We start from the raw sequence: 23,183 nt of genomic DNA, 5'->3' as shown, positions 1-23,183 counted from the left end.
AAGAATTTTATTATTTTTTTAATAAAAATTTAACAGAGTTAAATTTTAAATTTTTATCCTATTTTTAATAGTTTAAAGAGTTCAATGGACTATTTTATTTGACTAGAGTTTAAATGATTTTTTATAAAATTTTTAAAGATTTAAAAGATCATTTACTGTTTTTTTTTAAATTTAATCTATCATGTATTTAAAATATAAAAGGTAAATAGAAATTCAACCGAAAAATTATTATTTAATTAATATGATATAAAAAAATTTATTAATTTAAAAAAAATATTAAAATATTTTTAAAATTTTAAAAAATCTAATAATTAATTTCTCAATAATTTTTCAATTAATTTTAATATAAGTATTTATAAAAAAGTGTAAAATATTATTAATATGGAATAATTTTATATAAAATAAAAAATTAATTAATATATTTTTTATATTATAAATATTAAATAATAAAATATATAATGACTAAAATTAATAAAAAAATAATTAATATATTTTTTAAATCATGTTAGTGTATTTTTTAAAATTAAAAAAAAATAAATTTTTACTAAATCTTATAAAAATTTCATGCATTAGAAGCACAATTTAGACCCATTTCTTTTGTCCCATAATAAATTTAAAAAATCTGTATTTTTTTATCCTCCTCCAATACTAAATTTAAAAACAAATTTGGAAAAATAGCAAAATTCGAAATACGCTGCCGTTTTTCTTTATCGTGGTCAAATCATGATTAGATGGAACGTCACCGGTCGGTTCCAATTTATTGACTTGTCCGTCGTATCATTACTGGTAGTCTGGTAGATGATGGTGTTGAGGTCTTGGGTCTATTTCAAGCCCAGCTCTGTTATTCTTTCCAAACAAACAAAAGGGAAATCATTCAAAACTGAAAAAGCTCTGATCAATCCGCATTCCATTTCCACTTAAAGCTCAAAATCTCTAGCTACAAATACTTACAATTCATACCATATACAATGGAAGAGGACAAGAGTTCGCCGCCGGAGGAGGATATACGACCACAAGAGCAGCAAACTGAACAGAAACAAGAACCTATAGCAGAGGGGTCACCCTCACCGCCACCGCCAGAACCTAAGACCAGTAGAGGAGGATGGGGTGGGTGGGGTTTCTCTCCGGGTTTCTCTCCTTTCTCCGTTCTCTCAGAACTCCAGAAGGCTGCTGAAGAGATCTCGCGGAATGTATGTTTAACTTACTTCTCTATTTCAGTATTGGCATTGAAACTTTTTGTTTTAGTTTCTGAAATCAGGGTTTTGGATTTTTTTTTTTTTGGGGTTTATAATGGGATGACGAGGAGGTTTGTCTTGTGTGAGATCTAGTTGAGTAATATGGCGGTTTGCATTCATGCTAGATTCATTTTGATTAATGTGGTGGTTTATAATGGTATGAGATTGCTAGTTTTGTTTGCTGTGTAGTTACTAATTTGCTTGAACTTGTTTTGAGCGGTTCCATCTGGATGCAGGCTGCAGTGGTTGCAGAGAAGGCAGCAAAGAGCATTGCAGATATCCAAAATGTTGCTGAGGATTCTGAATCGTCTAAGGGGGAGGAAGAACAAGAAGAATCTGACAGTGATAAGGAAACTGAAGCTGAAGATGAGAATGACAAGCTACGCAAATCTGCTTTAGATAAATTGGAGAAAGCAAGCAAGGATTCCTTCCTAGGCCAGGCAAGTTTTACTTGTACATTAGCTGTTATGAATTGTAATGCATCGTTGAAGTTCCACTAGGTAGATATGTGGTTACTTTTATTTCTGTACTAAATGTGTACACGTAGTGTTGTGGTGACCTAGTCAATGGCTTCTAGAGTTTTAGTTTTCCTTTACTTGAGATTTGCATATGTAACTGACTAACTGAACCATGTTGAGGTTATCTATCAAATTAATTCACCTTTTGTGATTCTGCCTTCCCTTCTTAAAACTTCTATTTTTTACTGGGCTTCATTACTTGATTTTGAATTAGTATTTATTTTACATCTCTATCTCTCCTTTTGGTTGGGGGAGAATAACAAGGTACCTCAGAAGCCGGGTCTTTTTCTTAGACTTCAGAGTGTGTTTTTCAATCGTTCTATGAGATATGCCAGATTAATTGATTATTTCATGTTCTCAATGGGTGGTGTTCTGTGTATATTCTGTATTTGATATTGAAATGGAAATATTCTCATGCATTTTGGTTATGCTGTTAGCTATCTTAATTAATTCTATAAGCATTATGTTATTTCCTCTACTTTTCAATTTGTTTAGGGTTTGAAGGTTCTTGATCATTCAGTTGACAATTTTGCGTCAGGAGCATGGCAAGCATTGGGAAATGCATGGAAAGGGAGCTCCAATTTGGTTCAAAAGTAAGCGGTGTTGTAGTTGAACTTTTCCTTGTTTTAATAATTGAAAATTATTTGTTATTAATACAAAACAAATGTACAATACATAGTGCAAGCTTAATAAAGTATGTTAGTCATGCATTTTAATGCTTGTGATCTATGTAACAAAAAGAATCGACTTTCAGGAAGATGTGATTGTAGTCTTTTGATACCTTCTAAGATGAGAGTGAAGATGTTCTGCAGCATTTTGCTTCTTTCTCTGTTCTTTTTTTTTTTTTTTTGGAAGTGAGTAAACTTTCTCTAGATCTTCTGTAGCTTTGTATAAATCATTTGCTTTTAGTAAATTCTGTTGGGGTCTTTTAGTAAACCTTTATCATGCTGTATGGATTTTTTTACCTAGCTAGTCCCAACCATCTATATAGAAAGAATCCTCTAGGGATAAGGGATAACTGGGAAAATGATGTTGTGTTTGAGCTTGCAAATATATTACGGGCGCATTCTTTTTCATTCTGGTTTTCTATTTTTCGTTTTTTATTTGATAAAAAAATAAAAAATTTGTTCAGTTGTTAGTGTTGCGTTTTCTTTTTTTTACCACTTATTATAAAACATTTTTTAAATTAAAAAGTCATAAACTCAAAACTATAAATGTTGATTTTCTTGTTATACATCTTATCAAAACATTATTTTCCTTTATAATTTCTATCAGATTATTTATCACATTATTTTTTTAAAAGTACATATTCATTTAATTAATTTATAAAATATATCTCTATTTTATTATTATAAAGAAAATTTACTATTTAGTCCTTGTGGTATGGGAAAACTCATTAATTGATTCCACAATTTTGAAAAATAATCAAGAGTTTAAAAAAATTTACTAATTAGTCCTTATATTAATTTTATAAAATATTAAATATTTTACTATTTAGTCCTTGTAGTATTAAAAAATTCATTAGTTAGTCTATCAGTTTTATAAAAATGCCTACAAATTATTCTTTTTATATTGAGTGAAATTTAAATTTTTTATAAGAAATTTACTATTTAGTCCTTATGATATAAAAAAACTCATTAGTTAGTCCCTGAGTTTTGAAAATTATATTAAAACATCCTTGAGCTATTAAATAATATGCTAATTAGTCATTTCATTAGTTTAGCTATTAAACGTTGTATTATTTAGTCCCGATGATAGGAAAAATTCATTATTTGGTCTCTCAGTTTTGTAAAAAAATATACTAATTACTCCTTTCATATTGAGAGCATTTTAAACTTTTTTACAACACTTAATAGCTAAAATTGATGGAGAGATTAATTAGTATATTTTTTAAAATCTCAGAAAATTTTAATATATTTTTCAAAATCAATTAACTAATTAATGAGATTTCTTATACTACAGGAACTAAATATTAATTTTTTATTTTTACAACACTCAACCGCTAACAATAACAGCTAAAAATAACGAAGTGATTAACTAATAGATTTTTTAAAATTTCAGGAACATTTTAATATATTTTTCAAAATCGAGGGATTAACCAATAAGTATTTCTATAGGACCAAATAGTAAATCTTTTTTTATTATAATATCATGTACTTTATAAAAATAATTTATTCATTTTTATATGTAACTATTTATAAAATTATTTATATCTTTATTTTATTATTAAATATCATATTTTAAAAAAATATGTTGCTACTTATTTTCATATAAAACTTTATAAACTTATTTTTATACAAACAGTTTTTAAAAAGTAAATTATAAAAATAAAATATTTGTTTTTAGTTTTTAGAAAACAAAAAACAGAAATCCGATAACCTTACCAAACGCACCCTATATAAATGGTTAAAGGGAACTTTTTACTTTTGCAACTACTTCATTTGGAAGTCAAAGACCTGCTGGAGAAGTTTCAATATAATATGACAAAACTGCAGTGTCTACTGTGCAGTGCAAGATTCTGTTTCAAATAAGTTTTCTGATTTCTGGCTCCTATTTTCCCTTGTTCTCTTCTTCCTTTTGTTCCTTTTGTCTTTTCTTTATTTAGGCTTGAGAATTCAGCTGTGAACCTTGCTGAATCGATTCAACATGGTGGCATACCGGGAGGAGCTGGTTCTGTAGCACCATCCTTACTAGAGGTTAGCATGAAACCATGAACCTTGTCATTTTGGTCATGAATGTTATTGTTATGGCTTATTCTCACCTTCATGTTGCAGACTGGTAAATCTTTTACAGCTAAGGGAATGCAAGTGCTTGAATACGTTGGCAAGGAGACCATGGATCTGCTGATCACAGAGACTGGTATTGAAGTTTAGAAAAATTCGAAACACTCTGAACGAGAAGCTGATGAGGATCGGTTACTTGAGGAAGTAACATTTGATCGATGCTTCTACATATATGGAGGTCCAGAACAGTTGGAGGTCACTTTCTTACTATTATTATTGATGTTTGCTGGTTAAAAGATGATTAGATTTGAAATTGTTGAACTATTATGCTGTAGGAGCTTGAGGCATTGTCCAGCCATTATGCCCTCTTATTTAATCGAAGAAAAGCAAAATTACCATTAGAACAGAAGTCTGTATATGACGGAAAGCTTAAACTTGTTCAGCAAATGTTCAGTTTGAGTATCGAAATGGACAAGAATGATGCAGACTTTAATAAAGGGAGGAAAATAGAGAACGGAACTGAAGGAAGCAGCGATGAGATGAAAATTTTACATGATTCTAGCATAAAAAAAGCTGCTGATATGGCTGCAGGGTAATTCTGCTTTTCATATTTGTGTTTAGAAACTTCAAAATGTGTTTTCTCTGGCGGTTTGTTATTTGTCATTTGTCAATCAGATTTCTATTTCTCATGTCTTCAACTTACCTGACTAAGATTTGAGATCTCTGATAATATTCTAACTATTTACAGCAATTGATATATGACTTTTTCTACACTTTATCTTTTGCTGTATCTTATGATTTTCTCAAAATGTTGCTACTTGCAGGTTCACAGGTGCCTTGGCGGGACTTACTGCAAATGACATATTCCAGAAGACTGCTGGGAGACTAGAAACTCTTCACTCAGAAGGGGTTCATGTATGAAGATTCATGAGATTGCATGGAAATATCTATCTTTTATATATTGTTCTTGGTTTAGATCACTTTTACTTCCCAGAGTTGTGCAAGAATATGATAAAAATGCGTCTTTGCAGAGGCTTTCTGAAATGTCCAGTTTGGCTGTGTCTCAACTTCTGATGTATGGAAAATCCATCATATCCAATGCAAACAAAGTGCAGGAAGAAGGTGTTGATAAGGATATCATGAAAATTGACTGGCCTGAAGATTCTGTTGAAAAAGCTAAAATAATCCGAAGAGAGGCGCAATCCATGGCAGGATACGTTGAAGGAGTTTGCAACAGTTTTATCACAGGTTAGTTTTATAGTCCTTTGTAATCTTAAAGACACTGTTCATATTAGGTCAGCATTTTAGCTGGTGTGAGAATTAGATTATGGTCTTTGTTTATAGGGTTGGTAAAAAGGAATAGCATATTTTACATCATTTAAACACAGCTTGCTATATTGTGAAATTGATTGTAAATTAACTCATTAATGTTACTATTTGTTTTATTTGTTATCATTTTACTGTATGTAGCAGGATTCATGCCTCAAAAGTTCTGCAATTTGGAATGTTGAACATGTAATGCTCATTGTGTTTTGTTAGTTAAATCTTTGTTTCGGAAATCACATAATTTGCAAGTTGCAACTGCTTCTGACCGCATTCTGAAATGTGTTTGGGAACACTAAACATGGTAGACCCAACTCAAGGTCTGAAATTTATACTATGAACCATTTTCTAACTCCCAATAGGTTAGTTTTTTATACTGTGAACGACTTTGTCAGTAGCAGCCCTTGGATTAGGGTTCTACTGCAACAGGAACTAGAAGAAGAAGAGTATAGGGAGAGAGAGAGAGAAAGAGAGAAAGAATAGGGATAGAGAAGAGAGGAATAGAGAGAGAGAGATGAGAATATTGAGAGGATATCTGATTGTATTGATTCTAGAATGAATCTCTCTATACAGGTCTCTTCCTTTTTATTCCCACGGTAATTGCTTCTAACTAGCATTTATATTTCCCTCCAAAAACTAACAACTAACTTACTACTTCTTTATTCCCTCCAAAACTACTTCTTTCTCGACCTTTCCAGAATCTTCTACCATCTTCTTCCACTTCCTTCTCTTATATGTGACAGACTTTCTTTTCCTTTATGAGAGAATAATCATAAATTAGAATAAAGAAAGCTTCCTGTTGAAAGCTTGATCGTAGTTTGTACATATTGTATCAGGTGTGATGATTGATATCTAAATTTTGTTGTCGAAGCAGCTGAACTAACATCACATAAACAAGAAGATTGTAAAGGTTGCTTTGGGGTCACATCTTTTATACTTCTACATCGCTTCTTCCATCTTTTGCTCTTTCTCACTCTGTCTTTCTTTCTGTTCATATTTTACCATGAAATGTGCTGGGAAGAGGTTTATTTGTTTGCTTCATTCATGTAATTTTGTTCAGGTATCTCTGGTGTAGCCGAGGCATATGTTGCTGCTGTGGATTCCCACGATAACCTTTTGAAGACATCTACCCAAGAAAAAGCTAATACCTTTTCTGAACTTATACGTGCTGACTGGACTGCTGCAGTAAGCAAAATCCTGGATGGGCTACAATACTTGTCATATGTAGTTATTTCCACATCTATGCTATCTGCATGAGACCTATCTACAAAATACTTGTCATATGTAGTTATAACCGCATCTATGCTATCTGCATGAGACCTATCTACACAGACATACTTTACCAATCATACTTGTAAATAGCTGTTCAATTTCAGGGCGGGTATATTATTCTGTTTGAAAATGAACACATCCAAATTTAGATTAAAAGATTTCTTCTTTAGATCAAGGGTTCAATTTGAATGCTAGCTGCAAATACTAATTAGTTTACATTGAAAGAGATCACAAGATGAATAAAATTGTGGAATGAAAGAACACATTTGGATTTGAGTGGTGGCTAAATGCAATCAGGTCATGGTGGTTGGAATAGAAAGTATCAGTAATAGGACCCATGTCTTTTGCTTGATCTTTTATGGTGAATGAGAAAGTAAATACTGATGAGCAATGTAATCAGTTTGAATTTCTAACTACCTGTACTATTGAGCATCCATTATCAGTTTGATGTTTTGATGTGCATTCAACTATCTTTTGATGTGCGAGTAAAATGATGATTAGTTTTGCCACTTGATAATTAAATGAAGATCATGGAAGGAATTTCATGGAGTGAGGCACCAATCCTTGTAATAAAGATTGAGATTAGAGGATTCACCAGAAAGGAAAATGTTAGGATAATTACTTAAAAAATCAAGTACTTGTCTCAAAGTGTTCATGCTAAGGTTAGAAGGTTAGCAAATATATTTTTGTGAATATAATGAAGAAGTTCGATCCGTTGCTAATAATATAGCAAACAAGCTATGTTTTGGTACATTGTAAACAACAGTTTAATGGAACAACAATTTCATTGTTCACTAAGATCTTGTTTCGTTAAGATTGACTATTTTTCATGACTTTTACTTTTTTTCAGTTAATTTAATTTATATAAATTATTTTATATAAAAGTTATCTGCAAAATAGATTATTTAATTCCATTTACTCTTTTGCCCTACATTTTCTAGGGTGCCCATTCCTTCACAAATGAAAATATTTCATAAGTATAGTTTACTTATTAACCGGATAATATAAGCATGTAGTATACAAAGTTCATTTTAACTTTTTAACTTGTTAACTTCTGATTTCGCCTTTAAATAAAATTTTTATCAGTTGACCCTGTAACTCTTAATTAAAATCAATTAGCTCATCTAATAAATTTTAATTTATTAATATTAAAGTAGGTTCTGAGTTCGAGTTTTAATTAGAGGTAATTAAAAAAATCAATTAGCTTGCGAACTTTTTCGTTAAAAAAAAAATTACCGCAAAAAATTATAGTTTTCATCTTGAATTGGGCCACCGGCGCTTCAGCCCATGAAGTTGTAGCCCGCAACTAATGTCCGAGACGCAAAACCCTAATTTCTACTATTGTCGCCCACTTCAACTCGCACAGCTTCTTCCAAGACGGAGCAGCAATCTCCTCCTCTTTCTCTACACGAGCCAGATCATCCAGCGACAAAATGTCCGGGTAAAAAATCTTTGGCTCATTTCTGCTTTGATGATATCTTGTAGAGTCTTTTTTCTTGATTTAAATCTGTCACTTGGGCAGTGAGGAGGCTGCCGTTGCTGTTGAGTCGCCTGCACCTCTTGGTGAGGCCCTGGACTTGATGGCTGCATTGCAGCTAGTCCTCAGGAAATCTTTGGCTCACGGTGGGCTTATTAGAGGTCTTCACGAAGGTGCAAAAGTGATCGAGAAGCATACTGCCCAGCTCTGCGTATTAGCAGACGACTGTAACCAGCCGGACTATGTTAAACTTGTCAAAGGCCTTTGTGCTGATCATGGAGTTGGCCTCTTGACTATTCCTAGTGCTAAGACCCTTGGCGAGTGGGCTGGTGTGAGTATTCTTCATTTGCTAGCTTTTATAATTTCGGGTTTTTTCAAGTGAAATCTATGCTCTTCTTCTTTAGTCATATGAATTTGCATGATTTTTGTTATTGTGATCCCACTTACCATTAGCAAAGATCATAGAGGTTTGTGTTTTGTTTTCATTGTACTGAAGAAATAGTTATAAGATTCATGATTGCACGCTCATGATGGGGATGTCTGGAAATCCATTCCAGATGCAGGGCTGCCGGTGTATCCATTGCTTGGGTTTCTATGCATCTTGGATATCTCAATGAAAATGATGCTTTCTATTTCCTTATTGGCCTTATAATTTGAAATATAAGGCCAATAGTCATGTTTGTTTCCTCAACCATGAGATGGAAGTATGAAGATACTGGCACAAACTAGTTTATGCTTGTGCTTTCTTTTTATCTTGAATCAATCTCTTAATAAGATCAATTTCTCATCCATCTATAAACTTAAAATTTCAAAAAAATGTGAATTTGATGAAGACATATGCAAGAACAGAAAATATTTGTACAATCCACTATCTTCCTTGGTGTGAATCTTAATTATATATACTCTTATACACTATTGGTTAATAGGTTTAGTAGTTATGGTACTTCTCGTCTCCCTAAATATTTGGTGGAGTCAATGAACTATGATTTAACATATTTTTATTTGTTTCCTCAACCATGTACCAAGATTTTTGACTTGAATTATCTAATAGTCATGTTTGATGTTTAATATCGCTGCATAGATCACTACTTTTTCACTCTGGTCTAATTTTCACTTCCTGAATCTAGTTATGATTTGCTAACTATAACATTATCTCATGGTACTTCTTGGGTTCTTTACTGCAGTTGTGCAAAATCGATTCTGAGGGCAAGGCCAGGAAGGTGGTTGGTTGCTCTTGTGTTGTGGTTCAGGTGTGGTTTATTTCAGATATTTTATATTTGTACCCATATTTCTTTTCATAAAGTTGATCGCTCTTTTATTTTTCCACTCTCTCTCTATCTTATAAAATCATTAGTTCCACCCCTTGCTTGTTTTGCAGGATTATGGTGAGGAGAGTGAAGGTCTTAATGTTGTTCAGCAACACGTCAAGTCTCACTGAATAGAGGTGGATCATAATTTGTAGAGATCTTTTTCAATTTTTTTCATGATACCCCCATCCTTCGGGGTTTTTGATTCTTTGTTGCCGCATTTACTTTAGATCGAATCGTTTCTATTTATTGCGGTGAAACACCCTTTCTTGATATATTGACATGCGGGATATGCAAACACTTTGAGCATTCAAAGTAAAGCTGTGGTGGATTTTATGGATGATGGAATGGAAAAATAGGTAGTTAATAAGCTTAGAGGTGGTTGTCACCTTAAATCTAACATGGAACCTCCATTTAGCCTGCAGAGACCCTAGAATAGAAACTTCATTCTCTAGCTGGTCAGATTTGGCCAAACCAAGACATCCAATTTGAGATCGTAATTTCCATGGGTATTTGCACAGGAATGGCGTTTACAATGCAAGATATTTCTCTAACTGCTAGCTAACGTGGGATTACTTAGTATCACTATTAGGATTTCACTTTTCTGGGAAACAAAGTTAACCCGCCTTTCAGGAGAGCCTTAGTAAGAATCCTATATTCTGGTAAACTGAAAACAGTTTAGAAATATATGCATATGATATGTCAGAGATTCGGTGAAATTAGGAGATGATGACATTTAAGTGAGAATTTGAGGGTTTAATTTACGGAGAAATTAATGGATTTGATTGGGTAGTTAGAAGATTAGGAGTGGATCGGGATGGCCTTTTCGGTTTTTGGAGTGTTTGACATTCTTGGGAGAGGTTGAGAGCTTTTAGGGATTGAGATTCGTAAAAAAAAAAAATTGTCATCCAACATGATTGGTTCAGGGGTTTTAATACTTTGACCGTTTTAGGGCTTTCCGACGGATTGTTCTATCTAAATATACTTATGCATTTCAGCCTATTTGATCTTTAAAAATCCTATTCATCAACCTCTGATAGGTTGCTCTTGTATTCTTGAGCCTAAAGAGCATCGTCTAGTAGCAATAGGTCTCATTCTCGGAAATAAAGAAAGTCTTCTCCTTGTCTGCCTTGTGCATGGGAATTTAGTGATAGCCTGACATTGCATCTAAAGAAGATAAATATTCAAATCCGGTCGAAGCATCGTCCAATTTATTAATGTTAGGCTATGGATAATATTCTTTCAGACAAGCCTGATTTAGATCAGTGAAATCTATACACGCGGTATTTTTCATTGGATTTTTTTACAAGGATGGGTTAGCTAACCATGTAGGATTAGCCACTTCCTTTCTATCAACTTGTCTACTTCGATTCTCATAGCTTCTCTTTTTTCTGTTCCGTACATTCTCTTTTTTTGTTTTACTGGTCTTGCATCTGATTACACCTTAAGTTGGTGTGACATGACTTGAGGGTCAATTCTTGGCATCTCGGCCGGTTTTCAAGCGAAATTGTTAGCATGACCTCATATTAGGGATTTCATTGCCATCTTCTGCTCATCCGTCAGGTCTGCATTTATGTTAAAAAATTTTATCGTTTCTCCTTCATTTAAAACAAAACTCTTAGGCTCTCCTGCACGTTGGGGTTTTTTTGCTTCTTTTCCTCATCCTTGACCTCTATAATCTCTAGGTGTACCTCTTTATTTGCATCTTTGGTCATAGTCGCTAGGTATACCAATTGGGATTCTTTTTGCCTTCCTTTTATGGTGGTCACCCCAATTTCAATAGGAAATTTCATGCATAAATACTTGATACTTGTAGCTATCTCAAAGTCATACAAAACCAGTTGGTCTAAGATTGCGTCGTAGACTAGATGTAATTTAACTATGAGAAACTGAACATACTGGATCCGAATGGTCCGCGGTATAGATTTCCCTTCCTTTGGTACGGACACTCTGCCTATGCCTTTCACAGGTACTTGATCTTTGATAATATTTTCATATGTTATCTTCATGGCTTTAAAAACTTGATGCAGCAAGAGGTTCATCTTGTTCTGAACCCTGAAGTTGTGAATAATGGCCTCTACCACCAGAGTATCATGACATTTTAATCCCTGCTCAGTCGACTGCTGGAAAATTCCGCCCTGAAGTTGTGAATAATGGCTTTACCACCAGAGTATCATCGTGCGACATCTTAACCCTTGCTGGGTCGACCGCTGAAAAATTCGACCGCTGAAAAATTCACTACTCCTAGAATGTGCCCAATGACTTGCATGACTTTTATTTCTTTTAGCTTGCCACCTCGTCTTCTTTTTTTTGTTAGCTTGGAGGGGTTGCTCTATCTTTCCCCTCACTATCATGTTTATGGTCCCTCTGGATCCATCATTTACAGGTTTTGCTGCTCTTTTCTTGATGGGTTTCCTTCTCTTCTCTGGTCTGCTTTGGATGATGCCTCTTTCTTCACAAAATTCTTCAAATGGCCCCTCTTAATCAATTGTTTTGTCATTTCTCAATTAGTAACAATTATTCGTGTTGTAACCATTAGTTTTGTAGAACTAGCAATATTGGTTGGGATCTGTAATCCTGGGGTCTAACCGTAGAGATTGCGGCCATGTGATTAGGTTTTTGTCTTGTATTGCGACCAATACTTCTGCCATAGAGACATTCAAGGGAGTAATGTCTCTATGAAAAGGGGGTCTAGATTGGTGATCAGCTTCTGTACCGTCTCGGTATCTATTTAAAGCCTTGACACTTTGATCGGGCCTCTGGCCTCTGATGTACTTGCTCCTTCCTTTGATCTTTCGGTCGGCTTTTCGTTTGGTCCCTCTCTTGGGTTTCTCTAACGAATCGACTGGTCATGAGGGCGTTATTCTGCCTGATCTACTATTCCGCTCTTTGCATAAGTTCGGCTAATGTTGATGATGGTTTTCTATTTAGGGACCCAAAGAACTTTGCCTAGGTAGTCCCCTTTTGCATTGCCTCCACTATTTGAGGTTCATCTAGGTTAAGGATTTGGAGGGCTTCTGCATTGAAATGGGCATTGTACTCCCGCAGAGTCTCATCTTTCGTTTGCCTAACAGTCTCCAAATAACTGGTTTTCCTTACCATCTCCAAATAACTGGTTTATCTATGGGCTGGGACGCTGGTTATGAATCTCCCTGTAAATGAACTAGCTAGGTCATAAAAAGTCTTGATGTTTGCTGCTTCTAGGTTATTAAACTAGGTTAGGGCACCACCGGTAAGGGTGGTGGGGAATATTTTGCAAAATAAGGCATCAAAGTGAGTTTATAACTCCATGAAGGTTTTATAATTGATTATATGGTTTTTGGAATTGCTCGTGCCGTTGGCATTTAAAATTTTTTAGGAATAGTCTCTTTCCGGATACGACCTATAAACGGAGAAGTCGTGTAGGCTCTTGCTTGATTCTTTTGACTCCACCAATAATTTTTCTAGCTTCTTTGCTACTCCTTCGTTTTTTGTGCTGTTTTTATCACTAGTCATGGGAGCTTTCGAACTGGTGCCCTTTTCCTCTCCCTCGTTTTTTGTGCTGTTTTTATCACTAATCGTGGGAGCTTTCGAACTGTTGCCCTTTTTCTCACTTTCTACTTCTTTCTACTTCGTACCTCTACCTCTCCAGTCTGTCAGTATCTTCTTTTGTTTGGTTTCTCCCATGCGACTTCTAGACTTGGGCTGGAGGTTCTCTGGTAGACTTGCCTTCTCTTCTTTTATGGGTTAAGTGTATCGTGGTAGTTTGGTTATGATTTTCAAATTATGGAACAAATATTAGCCTAGATGCTTGACTAGGGATTGTGATGGGTGTTGGATTTGCGGGGCATGGACGGAGTGAAATCCCTTTGTTGCATTATTCGGTTTATCCACGTTATCATTTGTTGTAGCTGCACAGGCACTGCAAACTTGGTTGGTTAGGTGTATTTCTAGGGTGGTGTTTGCTGGAATGGGGTTGTTGGTGGAGGGTGCATTTGGTAATTATTGAGTTGAGAGAATGTAAACAATGTTATAGGAAAACCTTGAGGATTTGAGATTTTGGAAGTTGGATTTTTCGTTTTCAATGGGTGTCAGCGAATTGTTTATTTGATTTGCCATGGTGGATCTCAATGGATTTATGTTTGGAAAACTCCAGTTGATTGGATAATTTTCCTTCATTTTCCACAGACAACATCGATTTGGTGAGATTAGAAGATGATACGTAAACATGGATTTGATTTATAGAAAAATTAATGGATTTGATTGGGTAATTGAGGATTGAGAGTGGATGAAATGGCATTTTCAATTTTCGAAGTGCTTGAGATTCTTAGGAGAGATTAAAGGGTATTAATACTTTAATCGTTTTAAAGCGTTCTAACGGATTGTCTAATTGGTTAATAAATGCTAAATGCTGAGCCGTTTTATCCATACTTTATCCTTTTTATGTAACAGCCCGGCCCCGTACGACCGACCCTGTTACCGCTCACAGCCCGTTACACCTCCTGGGGGCGGCCACTGTGAGCAGCTCTTAACATCCCTTCACCCTCACGGGTTCCAGGCAGGATTTGTCCCTCGGGGGAGCCAGTACGGCCCGCCCTAGCCCGAGTGGATTTGGCCCAATTCCTTCCTCTGGGAATTAGGTCGCCTCCCCCACTGCTCGAACCCTTGACCTCCCACTTTAAGGGAATAGTCTGGTGAGAGTGAGTACCAATTCTTCTAGTTAGAAGAATTGGTACTCACTCTCACCAGACTATTCCCTTAAAGTGGGAGGTCAAGGGTTCGAGCAGTGGGGGAGGCGACCTAATTCCCAGAGGAAGGAATTGGGCCAAATCCACTCGGGCTAGGGCGGGCCGTACTGGCTCCCCCGAGGGACAAATCCTGCCTGGAACATGCTTCTCTGTTTCTCTAAACTATTCTACGATTTTGCTGCGCACTCTGATCCTTGCCCGTCTTTATTCTTCTTTACTATACTGGCTTCTTCTCTTTTGATCCCTTCTAACATGGCTAGACTATCTCTAGCTCTCTCGCTATCTGTTTCTATAGGATAAACTGATAAGCGACATCTGACTGAGGGCAGCTAAGTCTTACCCAGTAAATCTTGTCTTGTATACTCAGAGTCGCCAAACATATCACCTCAAGGATGAACGTGTCACCAATAGCCCTTTACTGTATACATATAACAATATGTCCAACTTGCCAGGGGCGATTAGGCCTCACCTGGACTTCTCTTTCCTGACTTTATCACAAGGCCAACTGTGCCAGGGGCGATTAGGCCTCACCTGGACTTCTCTATCCGAGTCAGGTCAAACTGTCTATCTCATAGTACCAGGAGCGACCTGGACTATCCAGGAGCGACCTGGTATGGCTACCTCATGCCATAACTCTATATCTGTACTCTGTGCTCTATCAAGGGCTAAGGATCATCCAACATTCATCCATACACATATCATCTTATGCAATGCATCAAATTCGTGAAACGAATGCAATACAACCTAATATAAAACATGGCATTTTATGATGCATGGAACATGCTAGAAGTATGTCATTTCTGAAGTTAAAATTATAAAGTATAGTTCCACTCACCTGTAGCCTCTGCTTGGCTAACTCTGGGCTAACTAGCTCTGGACCAACTCTAACTCTGAAGCAGCTACTACTGCTAAATACCTCGTTTTCTCGGGTCCAATCCTACAATGGAGGACTTCAATGAGGTACCAAACATACTCTAGTCAACAGATAAACATCTCTTAGACAACTTCCCAAAACATCACTCATGTTTTGTTTGTTAGTTTTATTTCACACTTAATTATAATTCTAAAAAATCTACGTGTCTTGATTTTGGAAATTTTGGGACATCAGTGTATACTTTGCATTTTCAAATATTTGGAGCATGGAAAATAAAATATTTTTAAATCAAAAATAAAATTAATTCATTTTGAGTGAATAATTTTCTTTTTTCCGAAAGATGGTAATTTTTTAGAATTTCAATTTTTAGTTAATATTATTAAACCTTCTATGCATTGATATAACACTTTTATTTTTAATGTTATTGCCAAATGATAAAACATAAGTTTTTTACTTTAGAATTGATATAACACTTTTATTTTTAATGTCATTGCCAAATGATAAAACATAAGCTTTTTACTTTAGAAATAGTTTTCGTTGAAAATGAGAGCCAATATTGGTTCCTAAGGCTGTTTGAAAGGTAAAATAAAGTTTTATTTTTTTGAAGTATGGTTTTATAGGTTATGATTTTTATGGATTTTAATTTTTCAATATTTTTTTATTATTTAAAAAAAAATCTTATTAACCTGCTAAAATTGATGAGTTAAAATTCGAACAACTCGTATTCTCCGAAAAACATTTTATTACTTTAAAAAACCTCTTTCCAAAATAAAAGGTAAGTTTCAAACGTTCGGTACTCAAGTGGGTGCGGCATACCCCATAATTAAGAATGGTAACATGATGCAATGTGCATCCGGCTGATGATTCTTGCTCTACATGCAAGACGAGCTTCCTGCCATCTTCTGTCTGATCATTTATCAGTACCACATTACAATCACATCCCACAGTCGACCTTGAATAGCTTGATCGAGTTGCAAAGATTGTCTCTTCTCGAAGAAACTCTGCTGCTGCTCTTACAGCATAAGTTAACATTATACTTGATTGTTCCCGCTGGCTCCACTCATTTGATGCCACCTGATGCATGCAAATTACAGAATCTCATCTCTTTCTTCAACGTCTCTTTTCCTTGTTATGCCTAAAATAGAACTCGGGACACAAGTTGAGTTACACAAGACAGAACCTTCCATGCTATAATCCACGTCCCCACCTAACAAATACCTACTCCTCAAAAGTCAAAATTGTTTTTCTTCCTTCCACAAGAAAAAAATGTCTATATTTTATTAAATATTATTAAAAAAATAATTTACTAATTAATTTCTATAATATTAATTAATTTATTAATTAATTTAGTAAATAATTTAATAATCAATTCTCCATTAATTTTAAATATTAAGTGCTCTACTATTTAAATTTTATAACATAAAAAAAATTTTAATTAATTTTTTAATTTTATAAATTATAAATTAATTAGTTCTTTAAAGTACTTTTAACTTTTTAATTTTTTCTTAATATTTAATGGATAAAATTAACAGAATAATTAATTAGTAAAATTTTTAAAATTTTAAAAATATTTTATTATATGTTTTAAAATTAATTAATTAATTAATAAATTGATTATATGAACTAAATAATAATTTTTCCAAGTCAAAACCTTAATCCCATTATAAATCACCATGACCTATATTTTCCTATTATTGCCAAAGTCGCACTAAATCATTTTGCTCTCTGTAATTACCCTGAAGCTATGGGTGACATTGACCCTTCTTTCGTTCAAGACCACGAACAGAGGCCAAAATTCAATAGCACAGAAATTGAAGAAATCCCAGTTATTGATCTCTCAGCTTCAAGCCCAAGTGACAGTCAAGAACTAGTTTCAAAGATAGGAGAAGCATGCAAGAATTATGGGTTTTTTCAAGTGATTAATCATGGGGTTCCACTGGAGCTGCGTCAGAAAACTGAGAAGGTAGCAAAAGAATTCTTTGATCAGTCAATGGAGGAGAAAAGAAAAGTGAAGAGAAACGAGGTGGATCCTATGGGATACTATGATAGTGAGCATACTAAAAATGTTAGGGATTGGAAGGAGGTCTTTGATTACTTGGTGTTGGACCCAACTCTGATTCCTGCCTCAGCTGATCCTGATGATAAGGAGCTAAGGACTCTGACCAATCAATGGCCAGAGTACCCTTTTGAATTCAGGTATTGTTTGCTATGAAATTCTATTCGATTCAATCCAATTGCTGAATTATTGAATGTAATGATCAGGGAACAATGCCAAGGATACACCAAGCAAGTGGAAAAACTAGCTTTCAAGTTGCTGGAACTTATCTCTATGAGCTTAGGGTTACCTGCTGATCGGTTGAATGGCTATTTCAAGGACCAAATCAGCTTTGCTAGGCTCAATCACTATCCTCCATGCCCTTCTCCCCATCTGGCTCTTGGTGTGGGTCGACACAAAGATGGTGGTGCCTTAACTGTCCTTGCTCAAGATGAAGTTGGAGGACTGGAAATTGCCCGGAGATCAGACGGGGAGTGGATTCCAGTCAAGCCAATACCAGATGCCTTCATCATCAACATTGGCAATTGTATGCAGGTATTAGCTTAACTGATATTGGTCACTACTCATGATCATATTAACTCTATTGAATAAGTGAGATGTGATAGTGCCAGTAATTTGTCTGTTTTGATCATGGTATAAAATACCTTCAAAATTGGGGGGGAGCATATTGTCTCTTAACGGGATTATAGGATGTGAAGTCAAATTAGTCGGGCCAGTTTTAAATACCAAATTGATGTCGTTTTGAACTCCTTTGCGGGTATAGATGTCAGGTTTGAATCTGCAAGATGAAAAAGAATATCAAATGATTTATTGTAAACAACCTCTCTGATGAAATGTCAGATAGTAGGCCTAAAGGTCTCCTTATATTTTTTCAGTCAGCCAAATGCTTTAGGGACTAGGATTTCTATAGAATCCATCCCAGCTGGACTAGGAGCTCTTTGATGGTGTGGACATGTGGACATGTAATTCATGTAGGATTCGATGTCCTTACTTCGCAAGTACTTGAACTGGTATAAGATTCCTTGTATTTCAGAATTATGTTCAGCTGTCCAAACCCCTTCTAAGTTGGAGTTTGGATATTGGGACTGAAACCGTTATCCTTGGATGTTCGGTTTGCATGTCTAAACCCTTAGATTGTATGGCATGTAAGTGTCAAACATTGCATTGATATCAGGATTCATCTTTTTGGGTCGCATGTAGTTCCCGTTCGGTTCTTATATTTAGACCCTTGATTCATTCTTTCGGATTTTGAGGTAGGATTCAGTTGGACCCATTACACTTTTTGGTATGGTTTGTCTCACAAATTTTAGGAAAAAAAAAAGTTAGGTTTTGCTTGGGTTGACAGATACCCTTTTGCAAGAATACTAGTCCAGTGACACTTCCATTTTCTTGTTCAATTTCAATTGTGGTGATTACAGGTTTGGAGCAACGACCTGTACTGGAGTGCAGAGCACAGGGTGGTGGTGAACTCGGAGAAGGAAAGGTTTTCTATGCCGTTTTTCTTTTTTCCTTCCCATTATGTCCAAATTAAGCCTCTGGAGGAGCTGGTGAATGAGCAAAATCCTCCCAAATACAAAGAATTCAATTGGGGAAAGTTTTTTGCTAGTAGAAATCGTAGCGATTACAAGCAACAAGAAGTTGAAAACGTCCAAATCGATCATTATAAGGCCTCAGAGTAGCTGTTTCAAGTGGCTTCTATGTATGTCAATGAGTGTATCTATTGAGCAAATAATGTGTTGTGTGCTATGGATTGTAAACGTTAATGTATGTATGGCATGCATATTCAGACTTGCTAGCTTATAACAAATTTGTTGTAATTAGTTGTTTTTTCATCCCTATCAGTCAAATAAAACATATCGTTTTTTTCTGGGAAAAACTAATCAAATAATTTTGTGAATTTTATTGTATCCTTTCCTTCTAAAATCTGTCTTTTTTGTCTGGTATTTCAGAGTAATAGGCAATATATAAATATAAACCATAGACAGTATATATATATCCTTATTAAAAGAAAAAATTATTATTTAATTCCTATAATATGGAGAAATTTATTAATTAGTCTTTCAATTTTAAAATAATATTAAATTGTTCATGACGTTTTAAAAAATTTACTAATTAATTTTTCATTAGTTTTAACCGTTAAATATTAAAAAAAATTTAAAATATCTTGATATAGAGGGACTAATTAATAAATTTTTTAAAAATTTGAGTAATCAAATAATAAATTTTTTAAGACTATAGAAATTAATTAGTAAAATATTTAACGGCAAAAATAGAATTTTTGAAATGTTAAGTTTATTTTAATATATTTTTTAAAATTGAGAATTAATTAGAGAGTTTTCATAAAAATTAAATAGTAATTTTTTCTTATTAAAAGACTCAATTTTGTGAAAATGTCTTAATTTATGGATCAGATTATATAAGTATTTCTCCTAAAATAAATTAAATATATCTTGAAATACTTAAAAATAGAATAAATCTTGAAATATCTCTTAATAATGACCCCTCTTCTGATTTGAAATAAATTTACAGTTTATGAGCAATAAAACCATTATTTAATATTGTGGTTTAAGGTGCAAAATGATTGTCAGATAAAAGATTATTTTACATGGTTGTTACAAAAACTAATTTAGAAAGAGTTGTTTATTAATTTAATTTTTTATATCTAAAAATTTTATCAAATATAATTCTAAATTATTTTTAATATTTTTTTTACTAATATAACTAAAGAAAGTGTTTGTAAATAAGAGCTGCAATATTAATATTAAAAATCGTACTATTTAGATTTTAATTTGTTGAAATATATTGATATTATTATAAGTTTAATGAAATCAATTTGATATCAAATTAAACCATTTTGAATCGTGATTATTTTGAAATCGAAATTATTTAAAATTAAAATCGATTCAAATGAAAACTAATTCCAATCAAAGACAAATCAGACCAAAAGCAGCCGGGCCTAACTTCAACTTCAAGGGAGCTTCCTTGGTTGTGCATAGGGTTTGTTGCAATGGCATGTGTGGAGCAGTAAGCCTTTCTTAATTTGTTAACCAAGTGAGCTGTCTTGTAATTGTTATTTGGGTTTATATATATTCATGTATTTGTATGTAAAAAGTATTAAGATTGTTGAATTTGGATCAGTTTAATTCAGACGTTTATACTATATATCATATTAAATTTAAATTAAATATAATTTATTAAAAAAAATAATTTATAAATAAAGCGAAAGACTTTAATATATCAAAATCTAGGTAAACGTCTAATACTCTTAGAAAAATATATTACCCATCTTTCAAACAATCCATTAAATTTATTAAAAAAAAAATAGTCCTACCAACTAATATCTTATGTTTTTTAAAAAAACTTTTATCCTGTCAGTGGGAAAATTTTAATAAAATTTGCTGTCCCTATTTGATTAGGCACGATGTAACCTCATATTAGCATATATATTTTCTAATTAAAAGGGATTATTTTAAAAAAAAAATCAAAAGTAGATTGGTATCTTTTTCTACAATTTGGAAATTAATTAATAAAACACCCTTAAAAATTCAATAATATTGGTAAAAAATTTCAGCATGCAGTTCACGTGTGTGATACACAAAATAATCAAGACTATAATTTACAAATAAATTAAAAGATAAATTATTTTATTATTCAAATAATTGTTGATACTAAAAATTTATTTATTTTACAAAAAATATTTTTAAGAAAAATATTTTTTATAATTTTTAATATTTTAAATACTCAAAAAAATTTAACCAATAAAAATATTTTTCAAATAAAAAAATATCATTTTAAAAAATAATTATCTCTTTTAAAAAAAACTTATAAATTAAAATCCTTATTAAAATTTATATATATATAAATTTGTTAATAAATTTTATTTTTAAAATTAAAATTAAATAATAAAAAATAAAATATGTTATTAAAAAATATTTTTCAAATATAAATTATTTTTTATAAATAAACGACTAATATTATACTAGATATTACAATTATTTTATCCTAAGATTCGTCGTTAACATTTCACATCACTTCCAACAAGGCTGGCAATTGTCTAATGGATTTTTAATCAATCACCATGCCGCGAGGATGATATCTTTAAGCAATTCGTGCATTTATATAAACGCAATTATTGCCTAAATTTCAGGCGTTGAGAATTTAAAATATAAATAAATGATTTTTTCAAAAAATTTTTGTATATAAATCTCAACAGCTGTTTGTAGTGTGAGTTGAAATAGATTGGATCTAAATAATTTTTTTCCTTCATTTATAATTTTACCATAAAAATATAATAACAATTGAGTTAATTCAGGTTTAAAAATAATAAAAGCAAATTTTGTTTGTTACTTTAAAATGAAAAAAAAAAATTATATATATAAAATATAATTTATTGAATTTTTTATTTTAAAATTTATGATTTAATTTATATTAAATTAATATAATTATTCGATTTGATCTATAGTGTAACCCTAAAAATGTTGGAGAAGATATTTTGATACTAAATATCTAAAAATAAAATAAAAGCACTTTTTACCAATATCAATTGAATAATCCACATCAAAAAAATATTTCTAGATAGAAATTGGAGACTTGCTCCACATCAACATCACAAATTTCAATTCTTGCCAATGGATTATTATAGTGTGGATAATGAAAATGACTCGCCATTAATAGACTCCATTAACAAACCTCAGTTTTTCTCTTTCATCAATTCTCATTTTTTAAACAAGATAGATTAGGAAACAGAAATCTGAATCAATTAACAAACAAGGGATTCTCTCATCACAAACTACAAATCACAATTTTGTATGTGCAAATTCCGTGTCTCTTCCCAAAACCTAGAAAGATGAAAAAGGAAGAAATATATCAATCTGAAACAAACGATGCTATTTTCTTGAAGAAACCTGCAGAATAGAAAATTAAGAATTTTCCCGGAAAATTATAGAAGACCAACAAGATGAGCAAAGGAGAAAAAGAGTGGTTTGGCTGCTGACCTGGGGAAGAAGAAGAGGAAGTCAACCTGGATCAGAAATTGCCATTTCTGGAAGAAATCTGCAGATATGGAGAGATATTTTCATGGAAGAAAGCCAACAAAAGGAACAGGAACAGCAAAAGTTTGGGTTGGGATGTAACGATGAGAAGAATCCTGCTCAATCACGATTCCGATTGCTTCAGCTACAATGAATACGAACTCCAACGCTAATCTTATTAATTGTATGCACATCTCCAATCTCTGAAACATCATCTCTGCAACTCAACTCAATTGTTCACCTTTTCTCTTCTCCCCAATGGATCACCTAGCTGCCAGTCTTTCTTTTGGAAGCCGAGACTCTATATATAAAGAATTCTTTTGTGGAACTGGGAAATGGAAAATTTCTGTTTTTACAGTTAAATATTCCAACTATCAATATATTTTTAAAAATAAAATTTTAAAATAAGATATATTTTGATTTTTCGAGTGAAAACGAAATAACAGAAGATAAATTTGATGCCAATTTTGGCTTTTGGAAGGATCCAAGAGGCAGATAATTCTTTCCTTTCTTGTGCTATTTTTCACTCAACGCATAATAAAATTATTATATTTATTAATTAAAATAAATTTTATATATTTAAAAATTTAAATAGATAATAAATATGTTTAAATAAATTTAAGAGATATTAAATTTTATTT

General features: G+C 33.0%; 2 protein-coding genes, 1 long non-coding RNA gene and 1 pseudogene across 3 annotated transcripts; 3 read left to right on the top strand and 1 right to left on the bottom strand.

The window, feature by feature from the left end:
- Positions 1 to 774: 774 nt before the first annotated feature.
- On the top strand, positions 775 to 7,240 carry LOC110602751 (annotated as a pseudogene).
- A 1,117-nt stretch (positions 7,241 to 8,357) lies between these two features.
- On the top strand, positions 8,358 to 10,195 carry LOC110601052 (40S ribosomal protein S12). Its single transcript, XM_021738046.2, has 4 exons — positions 8,358 to 8,512; positions 8,594 to 8,879; positions 9,733 to 9,798; positions 9,927 to 10,195. The coding sequence occupies exons 1-4, from the start codon at positions 8,505 to 8,507 to the stop codon at positions 9,984 to 9,986; spliced, it is 420 nt and encodes a 139-aa protein (XP_021593738.1). The 5' UTR covers positions 8,358 to 8,504; the 3' UTR covers positions 9,987 to 10,195.
- Positions 10,196 to 17,109: 6,914 nt separating this feature from the next.
- Positions 17,110 to 19,388, top strand: LOC110602518 (protein DMR6-LIKE OXYGENASE 2). Its single transcript, XM_021740057.2, has 3 exons — positions 17,110 to 17,652; positions 17,719 to 18,046; positions 18,931 to 19,388. The coding sequence occupies exons 1-3, from the start codon at positions 17,201 to 17,203 to the stop codon at positions 19,189 to 19,191; spliced, it is 1,041 nt and encodes a 346-aa protein (XP_021595749.1). The 5' UTR covers positions 17,110 to 17,200; the 3' UTR covers positions 19,192 to 19,388.
- A 2,730-nt stretch (positions 19,389 to 22,118) lies between these two features.
- Positions 22,119 to 22,963, bottom strand: LOC110602519. The gene is made up of 2 exons (XR_002485980.2): positions 22,507 to 22,963; positions 22,119 to 22,350 (listed from the first exon to the last, which is right to left on the bottom strand). It is a non-coding gene; the product is annotated as an uncharacterized LOC110602519 (long non-coding RNA).
- Positions 22,964 to 23,183: the final 220 nt, after the last annotated feature.

Source organism: Manihot esculenta, chromosome 15 (genome assembly GCF_001659605.2).
Source record: "Manihot esculenta cultivar AM560-2 chromosome 15, M.esculenta_v8, whole genome shotgun sequence".
NCBI classification, from domain to species: Eukaryota; Viridiplantae; Streptophyta; class Magnoliopsida; order Malpighiales; family Euphorbiaceae; genus Manihot; species Manihot esculenta.
This window is presented reverse-complemented; position numbering and strand designations above follow the sequence as displayed.